This window comes from Pseudochaenichthys georgianus, chromosome 7 (assembly GCF_902827115.2).
Source record: "Pseudochaenichthys georgianus chromosome 7, fPseGeo1.2, whole genome shotgun sequence".
Taxonomy (NCBI): Eukaryota; Metazoa; Chordata; class Actinopteri; order Perciformes; family Channichthyidae; genus Pseudochaenichthys; species Pseudochaenichthys georgianus.
This window is the reverse complement of record NC_047509.1, coordinates 15,240,065-15,264,324: the sequence shown is the minus strand read 5'-3', so window position 1 is coordinate 15,264,324 and position 24,260 is coordinate 15,240,065. Positions and strand designations below refer to the sequence as shown.

Sequence of the window (24,260 nt, the reverse complement as noted above, 5' to 3'; positions counted from 1 at the left end):
CTGTGCAAAGTTCAATTTGGTGGGGGTCTTACACTAACAACACCAATCTCTGATCTCCCTTTCAGCACCAGTGCTGGTCACTTTAAATAGCACCGATCCAGCCAATGTGATCGTGTGATGGACATGAACCCCAAAGCAGGCATCAGGTTGTATTTCTGAGTCTCTGTATGTACTGTATGCCGGCTTCTTCATATCAGAAGCAGCTGCGCGTGCCCCAGATTGGCATAGAGACTGGTATATGACCTTGCCAGTCAAATAGTCGAGAAACACAGTCAACACAAGACAACAAAATCAAAGTCCAAACACCCCTCTGGTTTGTGATAGGACTACACATTCAACAAAGCGTGTTTCCATACTGCTTTTTCTCTCCGTCTGTTTCTCTCGTTACCCTTCGAACACAAACAAATGCAAATGCACACAGCGGAAGAGAGATACAGACACAAAAATAGGAGTTATGTGATCAACTTTTCCTTAGGCAAGCCTTTTCATTTATTAATTTGTACGCTTGTCATCCTCATCGCTCATCCAAGGCTAAGAGATAACGTGATGGGATCCCCAAGAGCATTGTTAAACATACATGACATCACCCGTTCCTATTTGCTTCGCTCCTCTTTCCTTTTAGCCGTTCAAGGCTCATGAGATCCTGCCTGGCTGGCTCTAAAGGGAATGTTGACTGTGCACATGAAGATGAATCAGTGTGTTACCCTAAAGCATAATAACTCATAGATGAAGATGTAGAAAGAGGCTTTTGAAAAGAAAAGTGTCATCAGTGCACACACATACATCAAGATAAACTGGGCTCCTGTTGTCTGACTGGTATATCCTGTATAATGAGGTAATGCAGTGACGACTGAGGCAATAAGAACTGACCAGGCTGCTGTTGATGCTCCTCTGCCGGCTGTGCCCCCCCCGACAGCTGCCCCTCCATACTATTAATAGAACACCAACCGCCCTCCATTTCACAATCCCTACGTCCCCCATTATCTTACCTCCACTCCACTGTATTACGTAATGTCCTCTATCCCCCCCTCCCTCTCTCTATTGCATTGCTGGCAGATGGTTAATGATTGGCAGTTAACGGTCACCCCCTCAACCCAACACAAGCCCCCCCATGTTCACAGCTCTGATCCCCTGTTCCGTCTTGATCACTCACTCTTTCCCTTATTCCTGTGTTTCCATCTTTGTGCGATGCAGAATGTGTATGTACACAATGAATACAGATATATTAACATAATAATGTGGGTATAAACATTAGGTAGTGCAATCCATCATAATTCACCCATTGTTGTGCAATCTGTACACATGTTGCCCCTTTAAATATCCAGGCTGAGACCCCTGGAGAGGGAGAGGCTGTTAGGCAGGAGCCATGTCACTTTAATGTGGGCTGCGAGTGTAATGGCTATTCAGTCCCCAGACAAAAAGCCCTCTCTTTCTGACTCTTGATCCTCAATGTAGTCTGTTCCCTTATGGCCACGCACAAACAACGAAAGGCTTTGTTCTGGCAAAACAATAGAGGAGAGGACACACAGAAAAAGACATGATTCAATCCGTGGTGTGATGTCTGACTCTGCCTTAAATCTCCGAAACTAAACAGATCATATTATATTATATTTTAACAGCAATCTTGCAGTGTACTTTAAACATCAAATAGAAAATAGTTGTTACGTGTGCAACGACCTGAATGTAGGACAAGATCCGAGCTGTGCATGAGAGCACGTTTCTCAGAGGAAAAATGTTGACACAGCACAAGCAATTAGCCGGCTGACTAGTGTGGTCATGTAAATCATCATGACCACACACACACACACACACACACACACACACACACACACACACACCACACACACACACACACCACACCACACACAACCACACACACCACACACACACACAACACACACCACACACACACACACACACACACACACACACACACACACACACACCACACACACACACACACACACACACACACACACACACACACACCACACACACACACACACACACACACACACACCACACACACACACACACACACACACACACACACACACACACACACACACACACACACACACACACTATTTTGAGCTCCATTAAACTGTTCAACAAGCAAGTCAATTGAACCTGTTACTTAGGCCTGGGTTCACTCATTTATGATATTAAATCCTTTAAATAAACAGTTGCAAACCTACAACTATTAAAAAAGATATCAAAGGGAATTCTAATTTGTAATCCATGGATGGAAAATGAATATCTTTTATGTTCATGTCTCTGGGCAAACTAGCTTTACTTTATTACCCCACTGTCACTTCTGGCTACGCATCGAGATTAACTTGTAGCTATAGCAACTCCCCTCACAACTTCTGTCAGTGCCCTCCAATAACAGTGTTGTTGCTAGGGGGATGCAGGACAGTCTCGTCCGTGTTGAGGCCTTGGATTCTTTTCCCCTCCTATACTGGGAAGAGCAAACAAGACAGGCCCTTCTGCCTGAAAACACTGCTTCCTTATCAAAACGCTTGTCGCTTTTCATTCGAGTCATGAGTGCAGCGAGCCAGAGAAGTCAGCAGAGTAGTTGCGTTTTTTCTCTGTGAAAAACTATTTTACTCCTGGCAGACCGTCAAAATCATATTTTCATGGATCCAAATAATCCAAACCACTCTGGGCTAGACGGAGGTTTTGATTCTGGAGAATAACAAAGACATCTTCTGGCTGAGCATTAAGAACAACTGAGCTGCTGGTTTACTATGGGATGTAATCACTTAGGTTTGTTTCCCTATGATTTAAACATGGACAGAGCATCACAACATAGACTGACTATGGTTAGCAAATTAAACAGAATGACAACTGTAAACTGTAAACACAGATTGAAATGTCGGAGAGCCGCGAACAGAGCGGTCAGTTCTCTTTCTGCTGCAAACTTTTATTTTGTTCCTCATTCTTTACTTCCCACTCCCTCTCTCGCCTGCTCTTGAGATTTGCCCTTCTGCCAGCACAAGCCAGAGCAGGCCTTCGCTTGGTTTCCTGTGTTTTGCAAAAGCAAACCGATGCTGTTCCAAAGGCACTCTGCTCTGCTTACTCCCATGAAGCCAAATATCTACAGGGCTGCCTCAGACAGACAAAGACTCCAGCCAGTACAATAAACTGATCGGTATCTTTTATTCTTCAAGAAAGGGATGAAGCTGGGGCGAAAGAAAAAGAAAGTATCAACATAAAAAATAGCAGTTAGTTGAAGAATGGCTGCACACTTAGAGGGAGTCTGAGTTGTAACTTTAGAGAAGCAAAAGTTATTTAAGCATGTCGTGCATACGATTCAGCTGTTGAAACATATGCAGGAATGCATAATGATGAGATGTTTAGAAGAAAGTCAACAAAATAAATATAATACAGTATCATAGGTAATTAAAGGTGGGGTAGGTAAGTTTGAGAAACCGGCTCGAGATCGCTAGAATTTGAAAATACACAACCGGAGAAAATCTGCCACTTCCTTATAGAGCCCCTCCTCCAATACACACGAACGCGCACATGACCAATGAGGGCACGAGATAAGTTTGTGCCCGATGGAAGGCTGACAGGCAGGTAGGCCATTGGTTGTACTTTTTACAGTATTACGGCTTCTACAGATGAAATTTTTTTATGGATTTGTTGTCAAAGCAAGATATTCATTGCTATCGGGATGTTAAGAGCATTCCATGGAATATAACAAAAAGTGTATCTCGAGCCGGTTTCTGAAACTTACCTACCCCACCTTTAATAGCTTTCAAACCTTTAAAGTGAACACTATATCTGCCTCTCTTGTGCACAGTAGCATAACCAAAACACAGACAAAAGGTAAGAAACACACAAGATAAAAAAAGGATACAAACACACATATATAACCAGCTCGCTCTTTTATTCTGAAATATCTGCTGCCTGAGCGGCATGAACAAAAAAGCCTGTAATAAAAAGTGATCTGTTCACCTGGCACCTCTGTGTCCCAAAGGTCTGAAGAACTTATCATGCACGCACAACATCTCCAATTATATCAAGCCATTTCAAAGATGCCATTCTTAACGACTTCATAAAAACATGTTAAGTGAAAAGCAATATATCATAAATAATGTATCTGCAATATATAAATGAACTAACTACAGTACTATTTACACATACTAATATAGCCTAACGTACTATACAGTATCTCTTGTAAGCTACTCTTCTAATCAATGCAATATTAAACTCTACTCTAAGAAAAGAAAAGAAGACATTTGAAGCTGCATCTCCCAGTGAGTGCACTGAGCAGTGTGTGCCTGTTGGACCAAAGCCAGCAAGTTTTGTGTTCGGTCGGCAAATCTGTTTCGGGAGTCTAATTTCAAAACAGCACACTTTGACACAGCTTTTCTAGTTGACATTCAAGCTGGTTGTTTTTATTTGGTTCATTAATAGCACACGTCATACAAAATGATTTCCATTTACAGTACAGTGCAATATTCAGGGCCATAAATAATAACCATGGATATTTTCACTTACAATATGGAAGAGTAACAAAAAAACAATATACTAAACACGTACAAGTTGTTGTTGTGTAGTAAGGATGTGCATTGGCAAGAACCAGGCAATACCACAGTATAATGAGACGGGGTCAATGTATTTTGACTATTTTAAAAACCTATTTTATATTTACTTTCCTTTAAATCTGTTATAGTTTAAAGAACCCACCAAAAAAGCATGATATCTCATTTGTTTAAAAGGTGTATTTTTTAATGCAATCAAAACAGTAGGGTTTGCATTCATCGTCTCATTTAAAATGGATAAACATTTTTACACAGTATTGACAAATCTATTGATATACTCAAACATATTCATATTTTTTAACATCTCTATTGTGAATATCTGTGTATTCTTTTTTTGTTGGTGAATATGCCTCTCATATCGTGATTCAGCCTGAGGCTTAGCCCCCACTGGCGCTGTCAGACTGCACTGGATACCGAAAACAATACAAAACAAAATGCCATAAACCATGTTTTTAAGATGTAAGTCTCCCAGTGGGTCTTAGGGCCCTGTTTGCAAAAGCCATTCAAATGATCAGTGTTTTAACATCCTGCAGAGACATCCTGTGACACTATTGGGAATAAGCAAAGTCAAATGGCCCTTCTATCGCCCTGCAATCTCAAAGACAGGATAGTTAAGAAGACAAATGGAGGCATTTAGAGCACATCATGGAAACACCAGGGAGAAGACGAACATAAACTAAGTCTACCTAGAGACGGCTGTGGAGAGCCAGATAGCTGCTCCTCTGTGAGAAATCTGAGAGGATGTTAAGCCCTGACTCTGGATCAGACTGTTGTTTTTTTATTGTTAAAAAAAAAAGTGTTGAAATATGATGGTTTGGTTACATAACTTTCCATCTCCCTTAGAGAGTTTAGTTGTGCATTTTCAAACAGTTGTACATTGGCTATGGTCAGATTAGGGCAGACTGTTTCTCCTGGACGGACAGACAGACAGATCGGAGAGTTTGCCAGACTCAGCTAGCAGTGCTGGACATGCTGTGTGTGACTAAAATGTTTTCTGTCAAACAGTCAGATCTCTCTACAGCCAAGTCTCTCCAAAAATACACTCAGTTGGCCTTCTTAGAAATGTTAAATAGCTGATTTTGGAATGTTATGTAAATGAAAAAAGGTGTGTATTAATGGCACACATTAAGCAAATCAAATCTCCAACTGTGTAAACTGATCATCAGCAAATGAGTGAGTGGTCTTCTTGTTGAGATTGTTTGTCAACTATTGTTTTAAGGTTCATGAATGAACTGTCAAACTTATAGTGTTACAAAGCGACCGTCTAAATTGTAACGCAATGCAATCAAGGGTTAGGGTTAGTTTGCTGGATAATTCACCAACATCTTAAACATCAGCAGATAAAGGGCAAGCTAATGAGGGCAGCTCCAGTAGTTAAGCTTTAAGTGTAAAGGTTGGATAATATTGGTTGGACAGGAGACAGAAGTGGCGTTAAGCTAGCGAGGCTTCAAGGGCTTATAACAGATAGCTTCAGGAATACCAACATACCCCTACACCTCATTCATTAGGAGCGGACGTGAAACCAGAGACAGAAACAGCTGCTCAGCACTCCCTGTTCCCCTTATACTCTTTTAGTTACAGGGATGCCCTTTCCTAATCTGAAAGCTCACTCAGTAATAGTCCATTTACTAATACCAACATCTTGTCTACATTTAATTGTAAAATAACTGTAAGTGTACACAGCAAGGAACGTGTTAGGTCTTTAATTCTTCAGTTTTAAACCAAGGGGGCCGTTGTAAATTTAAAATAAGACCACAAACAGTAAGACGTGTATTTAAATCTGCAGGGCAACATGTTTATGGGTGTGTGTGTGTGTGTGTGTGTGTGTGTGTGTGTGTGTGTGTGTGTGTGTGTGTGTGTGTGTGTGTGTGTGTGTGTGTGTGTGTGTGTGTGTGTGTGTGTGTGTGTGTGTGTGTGTGTGTGTGTGTGTGTGTGTGTGTGTGTGTGTGTGTGTGTGTGTGGATGGCACATGGCTGACTGCAGAGAGCATAAAGGGATGAATTGCTATAAAGACAGTAGTTTGAAGTAAATGTTAAACTGAATTATTGATGTTTTATATTGTGGGGTATATAGATTTGGCAAATTCTGAATTCACTCTGAAAAGACAGCAGGGTGCGGTTACTTGATGCTTCACCAGCCGTTATGATTTAAATGTACTGGTATGATCCTGCAAGTTTCCTATGCCCTTACCGTCTCTCTCTCTCTCTCGCTCTTTTCCTCATGGTGTAATTATGGTGAACAAAATATGCACGCCAGTGTATATATTGAGACCATGGTGTTGACTCTTGGTCAAAACCGGATTGGGGCAGATTGAACAAGAGCAAGGAAAAGCAAATGCTGTTAGACAAGAGACTGGAGATCAGCCTTGCTCTGTGCACAAATCACCAGCAAGCAAACCTCATGAAATAAATCAGGCTTAAACAGATCGCTTATTGTATATCAACAAAAACAAGAAGAAACTGGTTTGGATGAAACCAAGTGTCAGAGAACAGTGAGAATGATCAGTTCCCATGACCTGGAGAAGCTACAGTATGAGAGTCTCTGGAGGTATAGGGCAGTGATCAGTGCTCTGACGGGACGGCCTGACACACTCAGGGCTCTGTGTAGCGGGGTGTTGCTGCTGGGAGCCACTACCTCCAAGATTAAGCAGAGAGACTTTCTACCTCTCCCACGGCCGGAAATTACCGCTTTAACTTGGCAGCAGTCAGAGGAATCGAGGGGCTGGATGATGATGCCCCAATTGATTCATCTTAAATTATCATTTTAGAAATGGAAACTTAGTTTTAATGATGTTGAGTGTTACATTTGTTGATCTGTTGCGGTAAGCAGAGAAAATAAAACCGTGTTTACAAGGTGGAAAAGTAAATACGGCAATTAACCGCATTGATGCAATTATCTTTTTTAGGCTTTCATTTTAGACGGTTTCAATTTCAACCTGCGGATATCACAAAATAGTACAGAGCAACAGTATTGTGAGTTATAGCTATTGAATTACAAAAAGGGCTCATTAATATCAGACATAAGCCCTTCACATGAGGCATCAGCAAGGTTATGTTTGTGTGGGTGTCATCAGTGACTTCCTTTAGTCGATGTATGCGACGCGTGTTGAAATATTGCTGTCTGACTCAGCAGGGCATAGCAAATACTTCAATAAATTATGCACCAATCAGGAGGTGAGGGGACAGTGTCATTAGCAGATATGCAAAAACCTGCCTCACTATGCAACAACCACACAATGAAGAATGTGTGTACTGCATCTGCATATCTGAAGGAGAAAAGGAAAATGAGATTAAACTAGAAATACGGCCTTGCGGTTCTATTCTTCCGCCAACCAGTTTTAAATGTTTAAATTTTAAATGCGTTATAAAGATTTAATAAAAAACTAGTATGCATATGTTTTCATAATAAACTAATGAATTCCTGAGATGTGTCCAAATATAGTCATGACATTTGACCACTAAAACCCAATCAGTCCATCCATGATTTAAATGGACGTTTGTGAGAAATATCCTCAAGGTGTTCCTGAGATTTGGCTTTCACCGGCATGGGACAAAGGGCGGTCGGACAACAAAAACATAATTCCTCCAGCCATGGATGTCATCGGTGCTGAGGCATAAAATAGGGAAACACACAAATCAGATGACTTGTGGAGCTGCTTGATTGATGGTGTTTCCCTCCAGCACCATTCATTAGAGGTCACGGGGATAAGTCATTATTCAATCCCACACGGCCTTATTGTTAAGGACGTGCATGTACTCTCAAGGACATGCACAGTAAATGGTGGGCTTCTGGGAGATTAAGAGTAGACCACTGTTTCTAGCAACCTGGGTGGGGTATGCTGTTCAAAATGGTTTATTCAAGCTGAATATTTGAAATGTATTTGAATGAAGTTGCTGACTACATAGCAGCCAATCAATCTATGCATTGCTCTGGGATTTGTAATCACACGTTGATGTACCCCATCGTCTCATGCAGTCATTGCTCAGAGTACTTTACAGTGTCAACACAAAATCAATTGGAAAAGCTAGAAGTTCAGCACAACTCTCTTTCACAAGTCAACTCAAAGACAGGGCTGTCAGTAATCCTTTAATTAAGAATGAGAACATCTGGAGTTCCTCAGGATTGAGTTAGAAATCTTGGCCAGCACTGTATTTACAATTTTTCCTACATTCGTACTGACATAGTGATGTGAAGGTGTGTAATGGGTCACTGACACAAATCGGAAAGTAAAGCAGAGGGCGAGGAGAAGAAAGACGCAGTATTTTCCCGTTTGAAGACGATGGCTAAATATTTATAGAGCTGCCTAATTGACAAATCCTCCCAACAGAGAGAGGAACAACTTCAATGATATTCTAGTTAGAACAAAATCTTACTCAACTACATGCAATACAATAATTCAAAGACGTGAAAATAGATGCAGGCCATTCAGCTCCGTACATTACAGAGTGTTAGGTGTTTCTTAGACTTCTCTCTGTTTGCAGTGCTGACTCGATTTCACCGCTTGTCATCAACAGACAGGGATGACTTATGATAGAGTTGTGCAATAAACTGTGTGTGTGTGTGTGTGTGTGTGTGTGTGTGTGTGTGTGTGTGTGTGTGTGTGTGTGTGTGTGTGTGTGTGTGTGTGTGTGTGTGTGTGTGTGTGTGTGTGTGTGTGTGTGTGTGTGTGTGTGTGTGTGTGTGTGTGTGTGTGTGTGTGTGTGTGTGTGTGTGTGTGTGTGTGTGTGTGTGTGTGGTGGTTGAGAACAGGAGAAAGCAACTGCAGGCTTACAGAACATTAAGAAAACAGTTACTTTAAATTTGGGGAAGATACGGTATTTGTAAATCCACTGAAGCATTATAGTACATGCAGCACATTTAAAATGTGCCGATTAATCTGTCCCAGTTATGAAACTGGCAAGACACGATTTATCTGTATGATGTACAGTTTAAATGTTTAGTTATATTTTGAACCAAAACCAGCCTCTGGCTTTGTAATGTCTGCAGATCTGCGATTTCAGTGCCAGTAGAAACATTGTGAACATTCCAATGATGAATAAACTATCCTTTTACTTACCTTATGAATGGATACAGTCACTGAAACATTAAACAATATCACGAACGTTGCAAACTGAAGACGTGCGTTTGAGTTAGGGCTGCTCGATTATAGCAAAAATCATAATCTCGATTATTTGGGTCAATAATTGATATCACAATTATTAAAAACGATTATCCCTTTACTTTGAAAACATCAAGTTATTGGAGAATTTATTTTTTAACAGTATGTTTTTAACAGTTGATTACTCTGAGCATTAAGTATAACTAAACTGAAAAACCAATACAAATAAATATTAATAAAAGAAAAATAATTAATAATAATAATAAAAAAACAATCGTAATATTTCAATTACGTTGTTTTCGTAATCGTTATTGCGATTAAAATACGATTAATTGAGCAGCCCTAGTTTGAGTAACTGAAAGGGAAGTAAGACAAACATATGACAGGCAGATCAGACATATTCTATAGGAGTATGGAATAGCCTTGAGACACTCGGTATTGTTCAGAGGGCTCGATTTGAATTTAGCCGGTCATTCCTTCAGACAAAAGGGCCGTGGGCAAAAGGCCAAACGAACAAAAAGGAAAAAGCGAGGCAGGGACAAATCAGAAAGAGTTGTGACATCTCAGGCACAAAAATCTATTAGTTTGGGTGAGCAAGCGATAAAGTATTTCACTGCAGCGAGACAGAGCTGCACAACGGGAGTTTCCTTCCCTCTTGATAAGTGAAAGTTTGTTTTCCTGTCTTAACGTCAGATGTACAGTATAAAACCTATTTTAGCACAATTTGACACAAAAAAATATGTCAGGATGTATAATATAATATATAATGCAACATCAGTGTTTCCCCTAGGATGCAGTCAATTTGTTTCTATGCGTCTGCCAGCACAAGAAAGGCTCTTGAGGCCTAGAACCAGGGCCGGATCTAGCCAATTTGCTGCCCTATGCAAGATTTTAGGCGAGATTTTATATATAAAGAATACATGAAAAATCTCTACTAAAGACGAATACACTACAAAAACAGAAACTTCTTGACATAGGTAATATACGTAAAAATCGCTTCAAATGTATTCAGTATTGTATGAACATGTTTGAATTGGGGGGTGGACGTCACATCCTCTAGGGGGGTCCGGGGGTATGCTCCCCCGGGAAGATTTTTTTGAACATTTTAAAGTAAAATGCTTCAATCTGGTGCACTTTGAGCACACAATTACTAGAGACCTGATCTAGGGGGAACAACTCTAAAACACCCATATGAAAAAGATCGGTTTACATTTTAATAATCAAATAAGTATATGAACATCACCAATAACCCACCATAGCCAATAACAAATAAATGTAACTTATTTTATTTTTCTTGTTCATTCATATCTTATTTGACCTAGTTACCATTTATTTATTTATGCATATTTTTGTATCTCTCCAACTTTAAATGATATTTTTGGTTTTTGTAATGATTTCAAACCTGTTTTTATTTATCCTAATAGTGCCTTGGAAATATGTGTTTACATAATTTGTGGTCAAAACGTTTGAGACCCACTAAGACTAAGATCTAAACACTCAGAGTCCTTTACCTCACTGAGCCTCTCAGTCTGACAGGAGAGCTCTCCTCCACCCTGGTTGGAGAAACATCTACTTCTTGTATCCGTTAGCGCAGCTACCACCAGATTCTAATAACAACAGCGCCGGTTTCGGTCTCAAAATCCAGAATTACCCGTCGGCCTTTACACAACTCTGACGAGGGGGGGGGGGGGGGAGCATGCTCGTGAACTATCAACGGGGGGGAGGGACAGTTCTCATGCACCGTGTTATGCATGGCTGCTTTACCTCGCGGGAGCGTGCACAGCGTAAAGCCAAAACTCACAGACATTTCAATGATTTGTACGGCACAGTTAGGTTTGGAAACGGTATAATTTCCTTTTTGGAGGGCATGCATAACACGGCATAACACCGGAGCCTCGCTGCAGGGAAACTTTGGCGCCGTTCCAAGTTTGTTCTAATCTGTCAAAATGACGGACTGCTTTCAGATTTGTCCGTCATTGTTAAAAAAAATCCGTCATAGACGGAAAATATTCGGTTAACGCGACCTCTGGCGCCAACGGTCAAAAATGTTTTTTCCCCTCCCAGAGCTACTTGCGCAGCGCCCCCCAGATCTGGCGCCCTAGGCGACCACATATGCCAAAAATCTGCCCTAGTACATACAGTGGCAATGTCTCGAGATTGAGCAAAAATACACCTTTATTGAACATACAGTAACACAAATACTACAAAACCACATAAACAATCAAAAATGAAAAAGGGTCGCCACTTACTATTATTTTAACTTACCTGGCTGGCGCCCCCTAGCAGGCAGCGGCGCGCATATTTCAGCTGCGGCGCTGCGCCGCCACCATTTGTATATAGGGGAAACACTGAACATAGTATTTTGTAGCTAGTTCTAACCTTGTTTATGTAACATTACTTGTGCATTACTCTGCAGAGCAGAAGACGTGCCTTTGTGCCTTACTTGTGAAATGGATTTAGCTTCTCTTCTTCACTGCATAACAGCAGATGATTCATATCTTATTTGTTTATTGTACACAGACATGCAGAACACATATTTCAGCCATTAGCTTCTTCCAGAGGCTCTCATTAGAGTTAAATAATGAATGATTCAGAGCCGGTCCCAGAACTGCACCGTGAAAAATACTACTAGATCCTCACTCCTCCATACACCTCTCACTCAGGGCCCAGTAAAGCGGTAGTATTAGATGATAAGCCATCTGCTTCTAGGTTCTGCGGTTGTAAACTGTCTATGTAGCACATAACCCAGATCCTAAGGGTTACTGGCGGACGTGCCAGATGCTTGCTCGTGTCCTGATCTGACCCTTCCCCCTCACGACTCCATTCATTGAGGATGACCTTTCACCTCAGCCTGTGAGTGCGAGAGCATTAACCTCCTGTAGTCTGGAAGGGAGCAACAAATGGGGAAACCAGAAAGGATGATAATACTGCAACAAATTCAGAAGACCTTTTTTCAAATAATGATGATTCTGCACTGCTAAACATGTGCACTAAATGTTTTATCTGTAAAGAAAAACGAGCACCTGAGAAGAAGCCGGCTGTTCCACTCGGGATGCCATGTCAGCAGTCTGGATGTGGGTTAGACTTCCCAGACTGGTGTGGGGGCGGGTAGCTCTGACTCTGACCTTCAACAACCGGCTGTAATGTCTCCTTTGGGAGAAGGGGATTGGTGGTGGGGTGGTCTGAGGGGGTTGGAGAGGTGATGGACTCTGCTACAGCCTGCCTGCCTCGCCTAAACCTCATGGTGACTCTTAACCGACTGAGTCAAACACTGGCCAGTAATTATGTCCAAAACAGAGCCGCCTTTCTCCCCCCCCCCCAGCACTGCAGTTGGTTTTGCTGGTTTCTTGTTTATGCAAACTCAGTGTTTGCTATTCATGTGACCCGACTGTGGTGACAGTGTACCTGACCAAGGACAGATAAGAAAGAAAAGCATTTCACATCGAAACAGAACGCCCCCTCATCTCGTCAGACCTCTTTTTTTGTGTTAATTTAGGCTGGTCTTTGTTCTGTTATCCCATTCTGTTGGATCCCACACTGATGAGTATTGACAGGTAGAGCGAGCTCTGCACTAGGGTGTGAGTGAAAAAGACACACACACACACACACACACACACACACACACACACACACACACACACACACACACACACACACACACACACACACACACACACACACACACACACACACACACACACACACACACACACACACACACACACACACACACACACACACACACACACACACACACACACACACACACACACACACACACACACACACACACACACACACACACACACACACACACACACACACACACACACACGGTTGACCAGAGGTGTTTAAATATACTGACTAGCTTTGAATGTGTTTACATGAATATGGACATGATATGAGCGAGGGAATGTTTTGGTCCCACCTCTTTCTTTCTTTTCTGCAAGATCTTTGCCCTGACTTGTCTAAAGTGGAGTGACACGCGTTCCTGCATTTGCAAACTTGATGTACGTGAGAAACAATATGTAACTGATACACTGGTGGATGTAAAACACACAGAGGTGAGCAACAGCTTCATAGTCAAACATATTTAATCCTGTAACACAATGGCAGTATTATGTTAGCTGTTAAAGAGCGAAGGAAAATAAATGGTTTCGTTGACATGATCTGAAGCCGGGCACAAAGTGCAGAGATGCACAATGGGTCACACCCCCTCACACAGATGTGCACACATACACTGAGAAGTCAAACGCAGCGCTGCCACTGAAGGCCTCACACTGCAGTCCCAAAGTGTGTCAGTGTAGTTATTGAGTAACTTTCTTTACTAAAGTCCATTTTCAAACTGCTTTGTGATGAATACCACATGTGCATTATACATCTGGATAACAGCTGGAATAAAGCAGGCATAATAAATTCACCAAATGAGGTGAATACTAGAAAGGTTGAAAACAAAATGTGAATAATTTCTTTGAGGAGAAAAGATATCCTCTTGTCGACAACTGCAAAACAACAGCCAATATAAGCAGGGTAGAGAATGGGCGTTAATCTTAAAGGTCAACAAAGAGGCACGGCTAATATGACCACACTGTTATATCATGTTGTGCAACGTCTCTCAACGGCTGTGTCACATCAACTGATAGCTTTATTGTGGTGCTGAGATAACCATCATCAACATGCTGTGAAAAAGAGATGTTTCAAACTTTTAAATCTGTTTAGGACCTGGCTAGAGAGGTGAGAACAGCAACCTTGTTGTCTGTATTGGGTATACACATTTGAACACACACTTTCAGAGAAGTAGACACAACACCCCTCAAAAAGCATGCTCGGTCTTGCATGCTCCCCACAGACACTCCCTCATGTCATACATGACCAGCAGCACGTGAAGTTCACGTGATGATGACAGAACGCTGGAAAGAAATGTGGGGTTTAACCCCCCAACCCCTACAGACCACACCCAAAATCAATCATAAGCTCCGCAGTTGAAATCTGTTTTTAGTTTTTACTCTTCTACTAGCAGAAGTACTGTTAATGTGTAAGGGCCGTCTGACAGACAGGCAGCATCTTGCCACAGACAGTAACCAATCGCGGCATAAAATGAAGGAAACTGTGCTCAGGCACCGCCTACAGTCTCTCAGTGCTCCGCAGTGTTAAATAATCACTTATCAGTGCACTAGGCTTGTCCCTGGATGCATGTTCTGCTTCTTCCGTTTGAAAACAGTGTGTATGTGCATATAAGGTTGCCCAAGGACGGTCAAATAATGTTCCATGTCCAGCAAAAACTCCCTGCACAAGAAACAAAACACACCCACACACAACAAAGCTCGCTGTATGACAAACACATCACACTGATAGATGCATTAAGATGGTCAACAACAGGGATTAAGTATTACGCTTAGAAGTGAAGCCAGGTAAGAAACCTGAAGGAAAAAAAAGATTTCCTGAGTGTAGAAATCTGATTCAACCGTAAACAAAAGAGACACTGTAACTATCTTGTTCTTTTGCTACTTTTTCCAAGTGATTGTGCAATCCTGGCCTTCATCTCCAGCTCTGGCTCTCTTAGGGCATATTTTGAAACTATTCTGGATAGAACACCAAACATGTGGTCAGTTGACCAGTACCAGTACACCCCCGCACCATTCATGCCAATGCCAATTCAAAACCAATGCACAGTTTTAGCCAGAAGCTGAATTCCACTTTTAGTCAACACTCTGTCAAGGAAGGCCTGGAATCGAGTATAAGATTTTTTTCACCACAAGTTCTGTGTCAAATTAGCTCCATTAGAGCTGAATAGAAATAGGAGCCATGCACACAAAAATTGTTTTGGAATGAATCCAATAAATATACAAGACGGGTTGATGCCTTGATGTCATCAGCAACTTCGTACCTGTTTCTGGGGACGGGGATGTGGGAGGAGGGAAGGGGTTGTATCTCTGACGGTGGGATGATCCACTCTTGTGCTGCTCTGAAGTTGTTGGCCAGCTCTGCCTGTTTCCCTGGGTTCCTGATGTCCAAGTGCATGAAGATGCCTGGCGACTGCCCATTTGTGCCTGGGCAGTGAGTAGGACTGGCCCTCTTCAAGATCCCAGAGGAACCCGTGTCTTTCTGCTCCCCCAGGCCAGTCTAGGAACAACACATTCAAGTCAGTCTATCATTTTAAGGCCAATTGGCATTTCTTCTACACGAGAAGCTTAATAATGGGATATGTGATAGAAAGAAGTTTAACAAATTCAACATCTAAAAGCTTCAATGCACATATACAAATATATTGACATGGATAATTAGATTTCCCACAGAAACCCTAAAGTGAAAACAGAAGCATAGCATCTGATTAAAACAAAATGTATGCGAGCGATGAAGGGAAGTTAAGCGACTAACATGACTGCATTGATTAACTGATTTTAATGAGAAATATGATCATACAAAATATAACTTTATTTTTGTATATTATGTTCGTTTTGTATTGAGTGTAAATTCATTTGCAGCTCATTTGGTGTTAAATGGCTAACTACAGAGTCTATCAAATGTTTATTCAAGTGGTTTGTTTTTTCAAACCAACAGTCCAAAAGCGAAATATGTTTTGTTAATAAAAACAGCTAATCATCAGATATAACTCATCAAATTGAACTAACTTTTGGAGCTAAAAAATAATAATTTATTCTAAACTTAATTAACAACATTGAAAAAAAGCTAGGGTCCATATAAGTGCATTGACACTGCTGTGTTAAAAATAAAGAAGCAGCAGTTTGTTATAAACTGCTATCTGATCCATATCAAAAGCAGGCTTGGCAATTCGTCGTCTTTGCATATTTGATGTTGCACGGTAACTAAATGACATGGTTAGATTATGAATTTGGTACTGACTCTGGTGCAGGTACACACACAGGCCACAAGTTGCAATGCAAACACATGTAAGCAAATATAGTGTAAACACTATGCAAACAAAACCCCTGCTGCTGCATATGATAACACTTGGAACATATCACAGTTCTATTACTGGTTCTGTGGTGTGTTCAGGGCAGAGCCGACCGGGCCGTGCTGTGCAGCCAGGAAGCCTGCTGTAGCTCCACCCTACAGTTATGGGGGAGGGGGTTTGGCTAGTAGTTTGAAGTCCCTGCCCCCCTTTTCTGTAAACTTTGCACACAGATTGCTCCGCCATTTAAAGCGGTTTTGATACGACGTTATTACTTGTAAGCGAGCGTTGACAGCAGTCGGTGAAATGACTGTCACAAGCAAAGTGGGTGAAGGCGGTACTATACACAAAACAACACAAAATAAATAAGTGACGTCAGTGTGAGCTTCACTGTGGCATATTTCAAAATGCAATAACGGCATGAGAGACCAGTCAAACTTATAAGTAAACAGCGTAATGACACAACGTTACATGCTTGATAGTATCTGCGCTGCAACTTGGGTGCGCACAGATGACTTTACCGGCGAATGGAGTCGCGCGTACAAAGTTAACATGAAAAAGGGCACTTACTTTTTCCACCTCGTGCAATATTCGTCCATTTCCTTTGGGAGAGGTTCGCTCGCCCTTAACCCCCGACACCGAGCCGCCGTCCATTAACAATTTGTAAAAGACGGGGCCGTGTGTGTACACCGGCATGGGACCGTTTTTCTCCGCCGTGGGGACCCGGGTGTCGCACAGCACGGAGCGGCCTGGCCGGTAGTTAAAATCCGCCCCACCGACCCTTGTCCCAACCGACGTCTGCTCCAAAATATATCTGTTATCCATACTCAGACAGGGCGAGGAGAAACTAAAGAAAGAAAACCAGCTTTCTATAGATTACAGTGCAAATTGCTGGAGTTTGATACATTTAACTGGATTGTCGCAAGTTGATAGATATTGTCCTAACTTCTGTACTAGTCTACATCTGAAGTTTGCCACCACTGCTACCCAGGATATCCAAAAAGCCGACGGTCAGGAGGATAAAAGATTGTTTTGCCTCGTTCCTCCAAAAGAATGCCACGCCCCCCTTATTGTGCTCCTATTGGTCGGCTGCGTACATAAACATTGCACTTTGGCACGCGTCCACAGCGAGGCAGTCTCTGATTGGCTGATTTGGTTGTGTCAATCAAACTTTTATCTAATTCGAGTCATTTGGTTGGACGAGGGAAGTGGGCGTGTTCTGCAGTTTACCGGCCGGTGTCTGTCAGCGACGAAGAGCCGGTCTGCGAAGCAGGCGAGAGACAGCACAGGAAAAACAGTCAGCCGGCCGCAGAGGCAAACTACGCAGTTATGTTTACTGCTAATCAAATGTTCATTTAATGGATCATCTTTACTCGCCTTACCCGTACATTTAACAGGGTTTTACCTATGAATAAATAGCTTTGGTTAGAGTGTTTACTTTTTCAAAAGTTATAAACCATTCGACAATGTAAGTTATTAATAGGCTAATGGTTGTTCTAATGTAAAATGAGTTGTGACTCCATACTATGAAGGTCTGTGCAGGGCAAATTAATGCAGTAAACAGCCCTGCAGTAAATACTGAGGCTTATGAACTAGCCCAGTTTTCTGAGATTGTCGTAAAGGCGTGATTGATTTAAAGTATGATAATATTAGGTTCTGTTGACATTGGCTTGGCTGCGATACAATTTGGACAAGTTAATAGAGATACGTTATTACTGTAATGCATTGTTAGGGCAATTTCTAGTCCCCACATAATTTGTAAAAAAAATACAATACTTGATTTACTAATGTGTTCTCTAGGGTCAATACCGAGTTTTAGCCATTTTTTCCAACAGCCTTCTTTACCTAAAACTGGAGTGCTTGTTGGAAATGTGTATCTCATAAACATGATCAAATAACTTTTGTATTAATAACATTTGTTTTATTCGAGTTTCAGTTGTTGGAAGCTGCTGAATGCCTCTTTATTCAACCCAAATGTCTGCACAGTCAAGACTCAAGGTTTATTGCCTAATAAAGCAGATACACATATGTGTTGCACCCAAGCTGCATTATTGCAAGGTACAGTTAATACCGCGAGGCTGCTACACAGCTGCAACAACTGACACTAGTGCTGCTTAATTTGATATCCTGTACACACATTAAGGGAAAAGACAAACACACGTTATAATGTGCCACTTTATTAGAAAAGTAAAAACTCACTTTAATATTTTATGAAGGTTAATATAAAACATTACAATCTTTTGCATATCTGCACTGTCACACTATATTTTATTATATTCATTATTTTTTCAACTAAACCCTGTGCTTTAAGAACATACAACATTGGCTACAGCTGTCACAGCAGTTTTGGCCCATAATCATATCTGAAGACAATTAACAAACAGCATCTGCATGGAAAGCATGAAACATATTGCATCCACAAGTACAATGTGTCTGTGATAACCATCTTTTTTTTCAACAAATATACTGTACTGTATGTTACATTAGAACAACATCAGAACAGCAACCAAGTATTTTACACATTTACATCATCATACTGTATTTATTTGTGCAATGAACATCTGTCTCGATCAGTGTATACTGTAACAGTGTTCAACAATATATATCAGATCAGTGCTTTCTCTCAAGATAAAGAAAATGTGACACGTAATGTGACAGCCAGAGAAAAAGGATTAGGTCTGAAAGCGATTTCAAGCCAGCATTGTCTAAGGGAAGCCTCAACAAAGCTTGTAAAGCGTCTCAGCTGTTGGCCATTTCTCATATCAGACAGTAGTTGAGCTGTTGGGGCATTGTTGATATCAGACTGGGTTTGGCCTGACCCCGCAGCCCCTGCCCCCTCCCCCCCCATATCCCTCCCTGAGTCCCTCAGAACTAGACATCAGAGGCCCCTCCCCTACACAGCGAGGGAGAGGTGATTGGAGAATGAACACAGCTGGGGGGAGGAGAAAATGCAAGGAAGCAAAATGGGCTTCATCCCCTAAACTGGAAACACACATGGCAGTGTGTGCACGTACGCAAGCAAATACCTATGGCAAATACATATCAGGAGGGGGAGGGTCCTTTGGGTCCGTGTCCATTTTCAGTGATCCAGTTTTACTAGCTGTTCTTCGTCCCCCTCCTCACCTCTATCGCTCCTTCTTGTTCCCCCAGAGCGGAAGGATGAACAACGCTCCGCTCTAAAATCCCAGCGGCTTCTCCCTCACTTTCTATTGCTCTCCCTTCCTCCTCCAGGTTGCTGCTTTGGGAAAATAAACTGAAAGCTGCTTCGCATCTCATGGCAAAAAACAGAAACATATTAACAAACAAAGAGATAAAATAAGTACCACAATATTTGTTTTCATCTCCATATATCAAAGCATGCACTTTTTTTGATCAAGCAGGAAAAAATTGCACCAACAACACAAACGTACTGTTTTCATGGCAGTGGCATGAGCTATTTAACCAATGGTATTGTCAGTATAGGTAAGAAAAAATAATCAGTGAATTAAAATACAGAGTGCATTTGTTTTTTTTATATACTTTCTGAAACAGTAGCATTTATCATTGAATTACTAACCCTACTAAACCCGTCTTCTCTTTGCATGGTTGTCTCACAGTGTGCTTTTTCTAATGTATCCTTCAGCTCGGTAAGCATTTTATATCCCTCTTAACCCCTTATCTTTTTGCCCATTCACTAAACGTCTGATATTTTGTTATTATTCCTGTTCTTTTTTTAATGTTCCCCAAAGCTACATGGAAAATACATTGTTTATTACGGAAGAGAACTCGGTGCAGAGGCTGGAGAGAGGGTAGCGAGAGCGAGGGGCAACCTTCCAAAGACACTCACTGGTAATTTTCATGCCCAGCTCTTTATTTTCCTTGGAGTCTAAGCCCTATGTTGCTATTTCAACCACCAGACTTTAGTCGGGTGAGCTTTGGGGAGCTCTAGCTATGACTTGAGACCATAGATGCCTTTTAGAACTGTACTTGGAAGTGCCCTTTACAGCATGTTAATGAGCAATTAAATTAAAACCCCCGCAGCTATCGAGTGCAAAATTATAACGGTCAGAAAATAAGCAGTTTACAGTCCCCAAAGGACATTACATGTTATTAACTGCGCAGGATAAAACATCCTGTATTCTTTTGGGCACTCTTTCGCTTCCTTATTTTTATAAATATTCTACATTTTCCCAATGTTGTATACAGTGAACATTTTGTATTGTGAAATCTGTCACCCGTATCCTTCTGTAGAAGTTCTTTCACAACCTTCTCGATGCCCCTGATCTCAACTTACCCCGCATGATTGTGCCAAGTATGTTTGTATCTGAGCTGGGGTGTGTCATCATGCTTCTGGGTACAGATGTTTGTGAAATTGGAGTATTGATTGTTGATTGGATGTAACATTATTAAGTTAAGGGCAGATATTATTAACTGCTATGTAGAGCACAACGATGAACCTTTTTATTTATTTTTTAAATGTAGACCATAGCCCTCGCTTACTTCTGTGTTGGAGCAAAGCACCACAATGCTGTCTGCCCGGCAACCGGCCATAGCGACCAGAGAACCTGTTTCAGATGTTTGCTTAGGGAGAGCTAAGCACCACAAATCTCTGTGCCATCCATCTGCTTATCACATAAGTCCCTCCAAAATGAGGCGTGTGTGTGTGTGTGTGTGTGTGTGTGTGTGTGTGTGTGTGTGTGTGTGTGTGTGTGTGTGTGTGTGTGTGTGTGTGTGTGTGTGTGTGTGTGTGTGTGTGTGTGTGTGTGTGTGTGTGTGTGTGTGTGTGTGTGTGTGTTTTGTGTGTGTGTATGTCTGATAATAGGTAACAGTGTGCCTCTTCCTCTCAATATACCTACAATTTTCCTTGCTACTTTTTTCTATTTTCAGGTGTGTGTTTGCATAATGCATGCACATACATTACTTTTTTAAATATATATATATATATATATTAAAGTGTGTTCTTCTCAGGATGTGAGTTACACCACATACTTTTTGAAGAGTACAGTGTTCATATAAAAATAAAGATATTATGGAAAATGATACACAAACAGGTGAGTATGGTCAGTGACACAGTAGACTGAAGATGTATATTCCAGTTTTCTTAATCTTTTTTTTTTTGTTAAAACGTATTTGGTCCATATTTGGGCTGGACTAGGCTTAGGCTGGTTCTGAAGTACAGACCAATGTAGGGATGTCTGAACCTGGATTAAGACCCTGTTTGTACCTGATGTCATCACAAAATGGATCCTCATGTGTTTTGTCTATAGAGGGCCTTGTATGTATGTACAGCAAGACGTTGGCAGGTGAACAGGAGGGTCCCTTTCATGACTCTGTACCAGTGGGTCCTGGGCCCTTTCTGCCTGTCAGCCAGCTACAGGCCAGTGACATACATCTCCATCCCATCATTGAAGGTGAAGATGGTGGTGGTGCTGGAGCTGTTGGCCCCTTGTTTCACATCGCTGATAGTCTCGTAGAAGTTTTCCCCACCAGGAACGCCTCTAGGCAGGGCGGTGGGTCCTGAGCCCTGAGGTGCAGCTGGTGCAGCTGGTGCCGCTGGTGCCGCTGGAGCCGCTGGAGCCGCTGGAGCCGCTGGAGCCGCTGGAGCCGCTGGAGCCGTTGGAGCTGCTGGAGCCGTTGGAGCTGCCTGCTGCAGTGTCTGCTTCTTCCTTTTCAGAGTGGTAGAACCCCCAATTGTAGCGTACGCGGGGTCAGACTCGGGCCAGGACCTGTCTCCTACCGGCTCGTAGCCCGGCTCCTCCTGGGAACGTGCCGGGCCCTGAACTCCTCTGCCACGGCCCCGTGAACCTCCGCCAAAGGAGCGTGGGAGGGTCTTTGATCCGTTGTTTTCCATGGGAGATTTCTTCTTCTGGGTTTTACACACAATGGAGTAGGTGTCTGCAATCTGAGAACACACGCGAGAGGAGAAAACATTATGGTGTGTCAGTAAAAGAAGCTCCAATAAAAGGCCACTCTTATTCTGCCTCATTCACGGCCTTGCACCTATAAGTGCATTTATTCAACCATAACTGATAATACATTCTTAACTTTGCTGGGATTCAAATGAACAGTCACTGTATTAATGTTCACCACCTTTTAGTCAACTTTACTCTTCGTATGTGCAAACTTCCTAAATGTATTTATTTCGGTGTGAGTATTTCACAGACCAAAATACAATATTTGAGAGTAAACATACATTGGTGCTAATAGTGTGTGAACATGAATGTATGAAGATTGATCGTGAGGGTACGTGTGCACTAGTTTGCGCATGTGTTGACACAGCTTGCTCTGTGCGGTAACCTGACCTATTTTGACAGGGTAGGATAAGACAGAGTAAACTGTGTTATCAGTCTGTTGAGGTCTAGGCTGGGATGGACGGACCTGTTAACATTTCTCCATAACTGCTTTGGCAACAGACAACGGGGTATGGTGTGAAAGATCTGGATGACAGCCAACTCGCTGTGCTCACTGATGGACTTTGGGCACCAAGGATTTGATTTGAATGAAGCCATTGTACATGTTCTTGACTTTATGTGTACGCATGTGACTGTAAATGCATCTACATACTGAACAGTATTTGCATGTGTTTATTGTAGACCTGTGAAAACTGAAGCATGTAGCATTTGATATCGAGGACTCACAACTGAAAGTCATGTGGAGAATTTGGATAAACCGGAGATGTGACCTCTGGAATTTCTGTGTCTAAATTCCACAAGGGGAGCACAAGAGCAGAGGATTGTGGGACATGGTCATGTTTACTTTCAGTGTTCACACCCATACCAGCAGCTCTGCTCTAGCGGCTCTGAGAAACACTGGCTATGCAAACTCTCTCTCCTGCACACACTCAAAGATCAGCCTTGTTTTTGTTCCACTCCCAAAAAAACTGAAACCTGAGAGCTTCGACAATGGCGGAGAATGCTTTCTGTGTGTGCGTTCACACTGCCTTCACTTTCATAGTTCCTTTACATAAATGTCTCATATGAGGAAAAACAAAACACTGATGTAGCTATAGGGTAATACATTTGCAAAGCACTGCGTATCTCTCTCTCTCTCTCTCTCTCTCTCTCTCTCTCTCTCTCTCTCTCTCTCTCTCTCTGACAGACACATAAACCCTGCCCCCAGAGATCTCTTGTGTGACCCTTTTTGGATAAACAAAGACCCTGGTGTATGCTACAAGTGTGTGCACACAATGTGCTGAGTGTGTGTGTGTATGTGCAAGTGTGTGTATATTTGTGCACCGAGAATTTGCAGCGCTGTGCAGCAGAGGAAGGAAGTCACAAGATGATGGGGATTTCAGAACTGGGCTGCAGCTGTTGAGGAAGCTGTGCATTGTGTGTTTGCTTTTCTCCTCCCCTTCACCATGCTCTTTTCTGTTATGATACTACTTTAGCTCTGTGCTCAAACCAGGACTTTAAAAAGTCACATTTAATTTCAGTTTACACAGATTATCCATGGAAACAACTATGTGCATGACTATGACTGACAAATCTGTTTGTAATCAACTGTGTGAATTGCTTATTTGGCAAATGTTTCCAAAAGGTCTGCTCGCGGCCGATATTCCTCTTGTGAGACAAGCTTTGTGCAACGTGATTGGTTGAAAAAGGCAGCGCCTCCTAATAGCAGAAGTAGAGTGCCAGCGGAAAGGAGCAGATCTAGGTGGGAGTGGAAACTCAACACCTTTCTGACGGCTGCCTGCAACTGACAAACTCCAGAGGATACA

General features: G+C 42.0%; 2 protein-coding genes across 3 annotated transcripts in view; both read right to left on the bottom strand.

The window, feature by feature from the left end:
• slc2a4rg (SLC2A4 regulator) overlaps positions 1–17,593 on the bottom strand; it is a 39,272-nt gene extending 21,679 nt beyond the window's left edge. The window contains exons 1-2 of the mRNA XM_034086679.1: positions 17,135–17,593; positions 15,539–15,774 (exon numbers count right to left, since the gene is read on the bottom strand). Coding sequence (XP_033942570.1) covers positions 15,539–15,774; positions 17,135–17,389 — 491 coding nt within the window. The 5' untranslated portion in view covers positions 17,390–17,593. The remainder of the gene's footprint in view (positions 1–15,538; positions 15,775–17,134) is intronic.
• A 1,128-nt stretch (positions 17,594–18,721) lies between these two features.
• LOC117449531 (SKI family transcriptional corepressor 1) overlaps positions 18,722–24,260 on the bottom strand; it is an 85,632-nt gene continuing 80,093 nt past the window's right edge. For both annotated transcript variants that reach the window (XM_034087262.2, XM_034087263.2), the window contains exon 10: positions 18,722–22,445. In XM_034087262.2, coding sequence (XP_033943153.1) covers positions 21,915–22,445 — 531 coding nt within the window. In that variant the 3' untranslated portion in view covers positions 18,722–21,914. The remainder of the gene's footprint in view (positions 22,446–24,260) is intronic.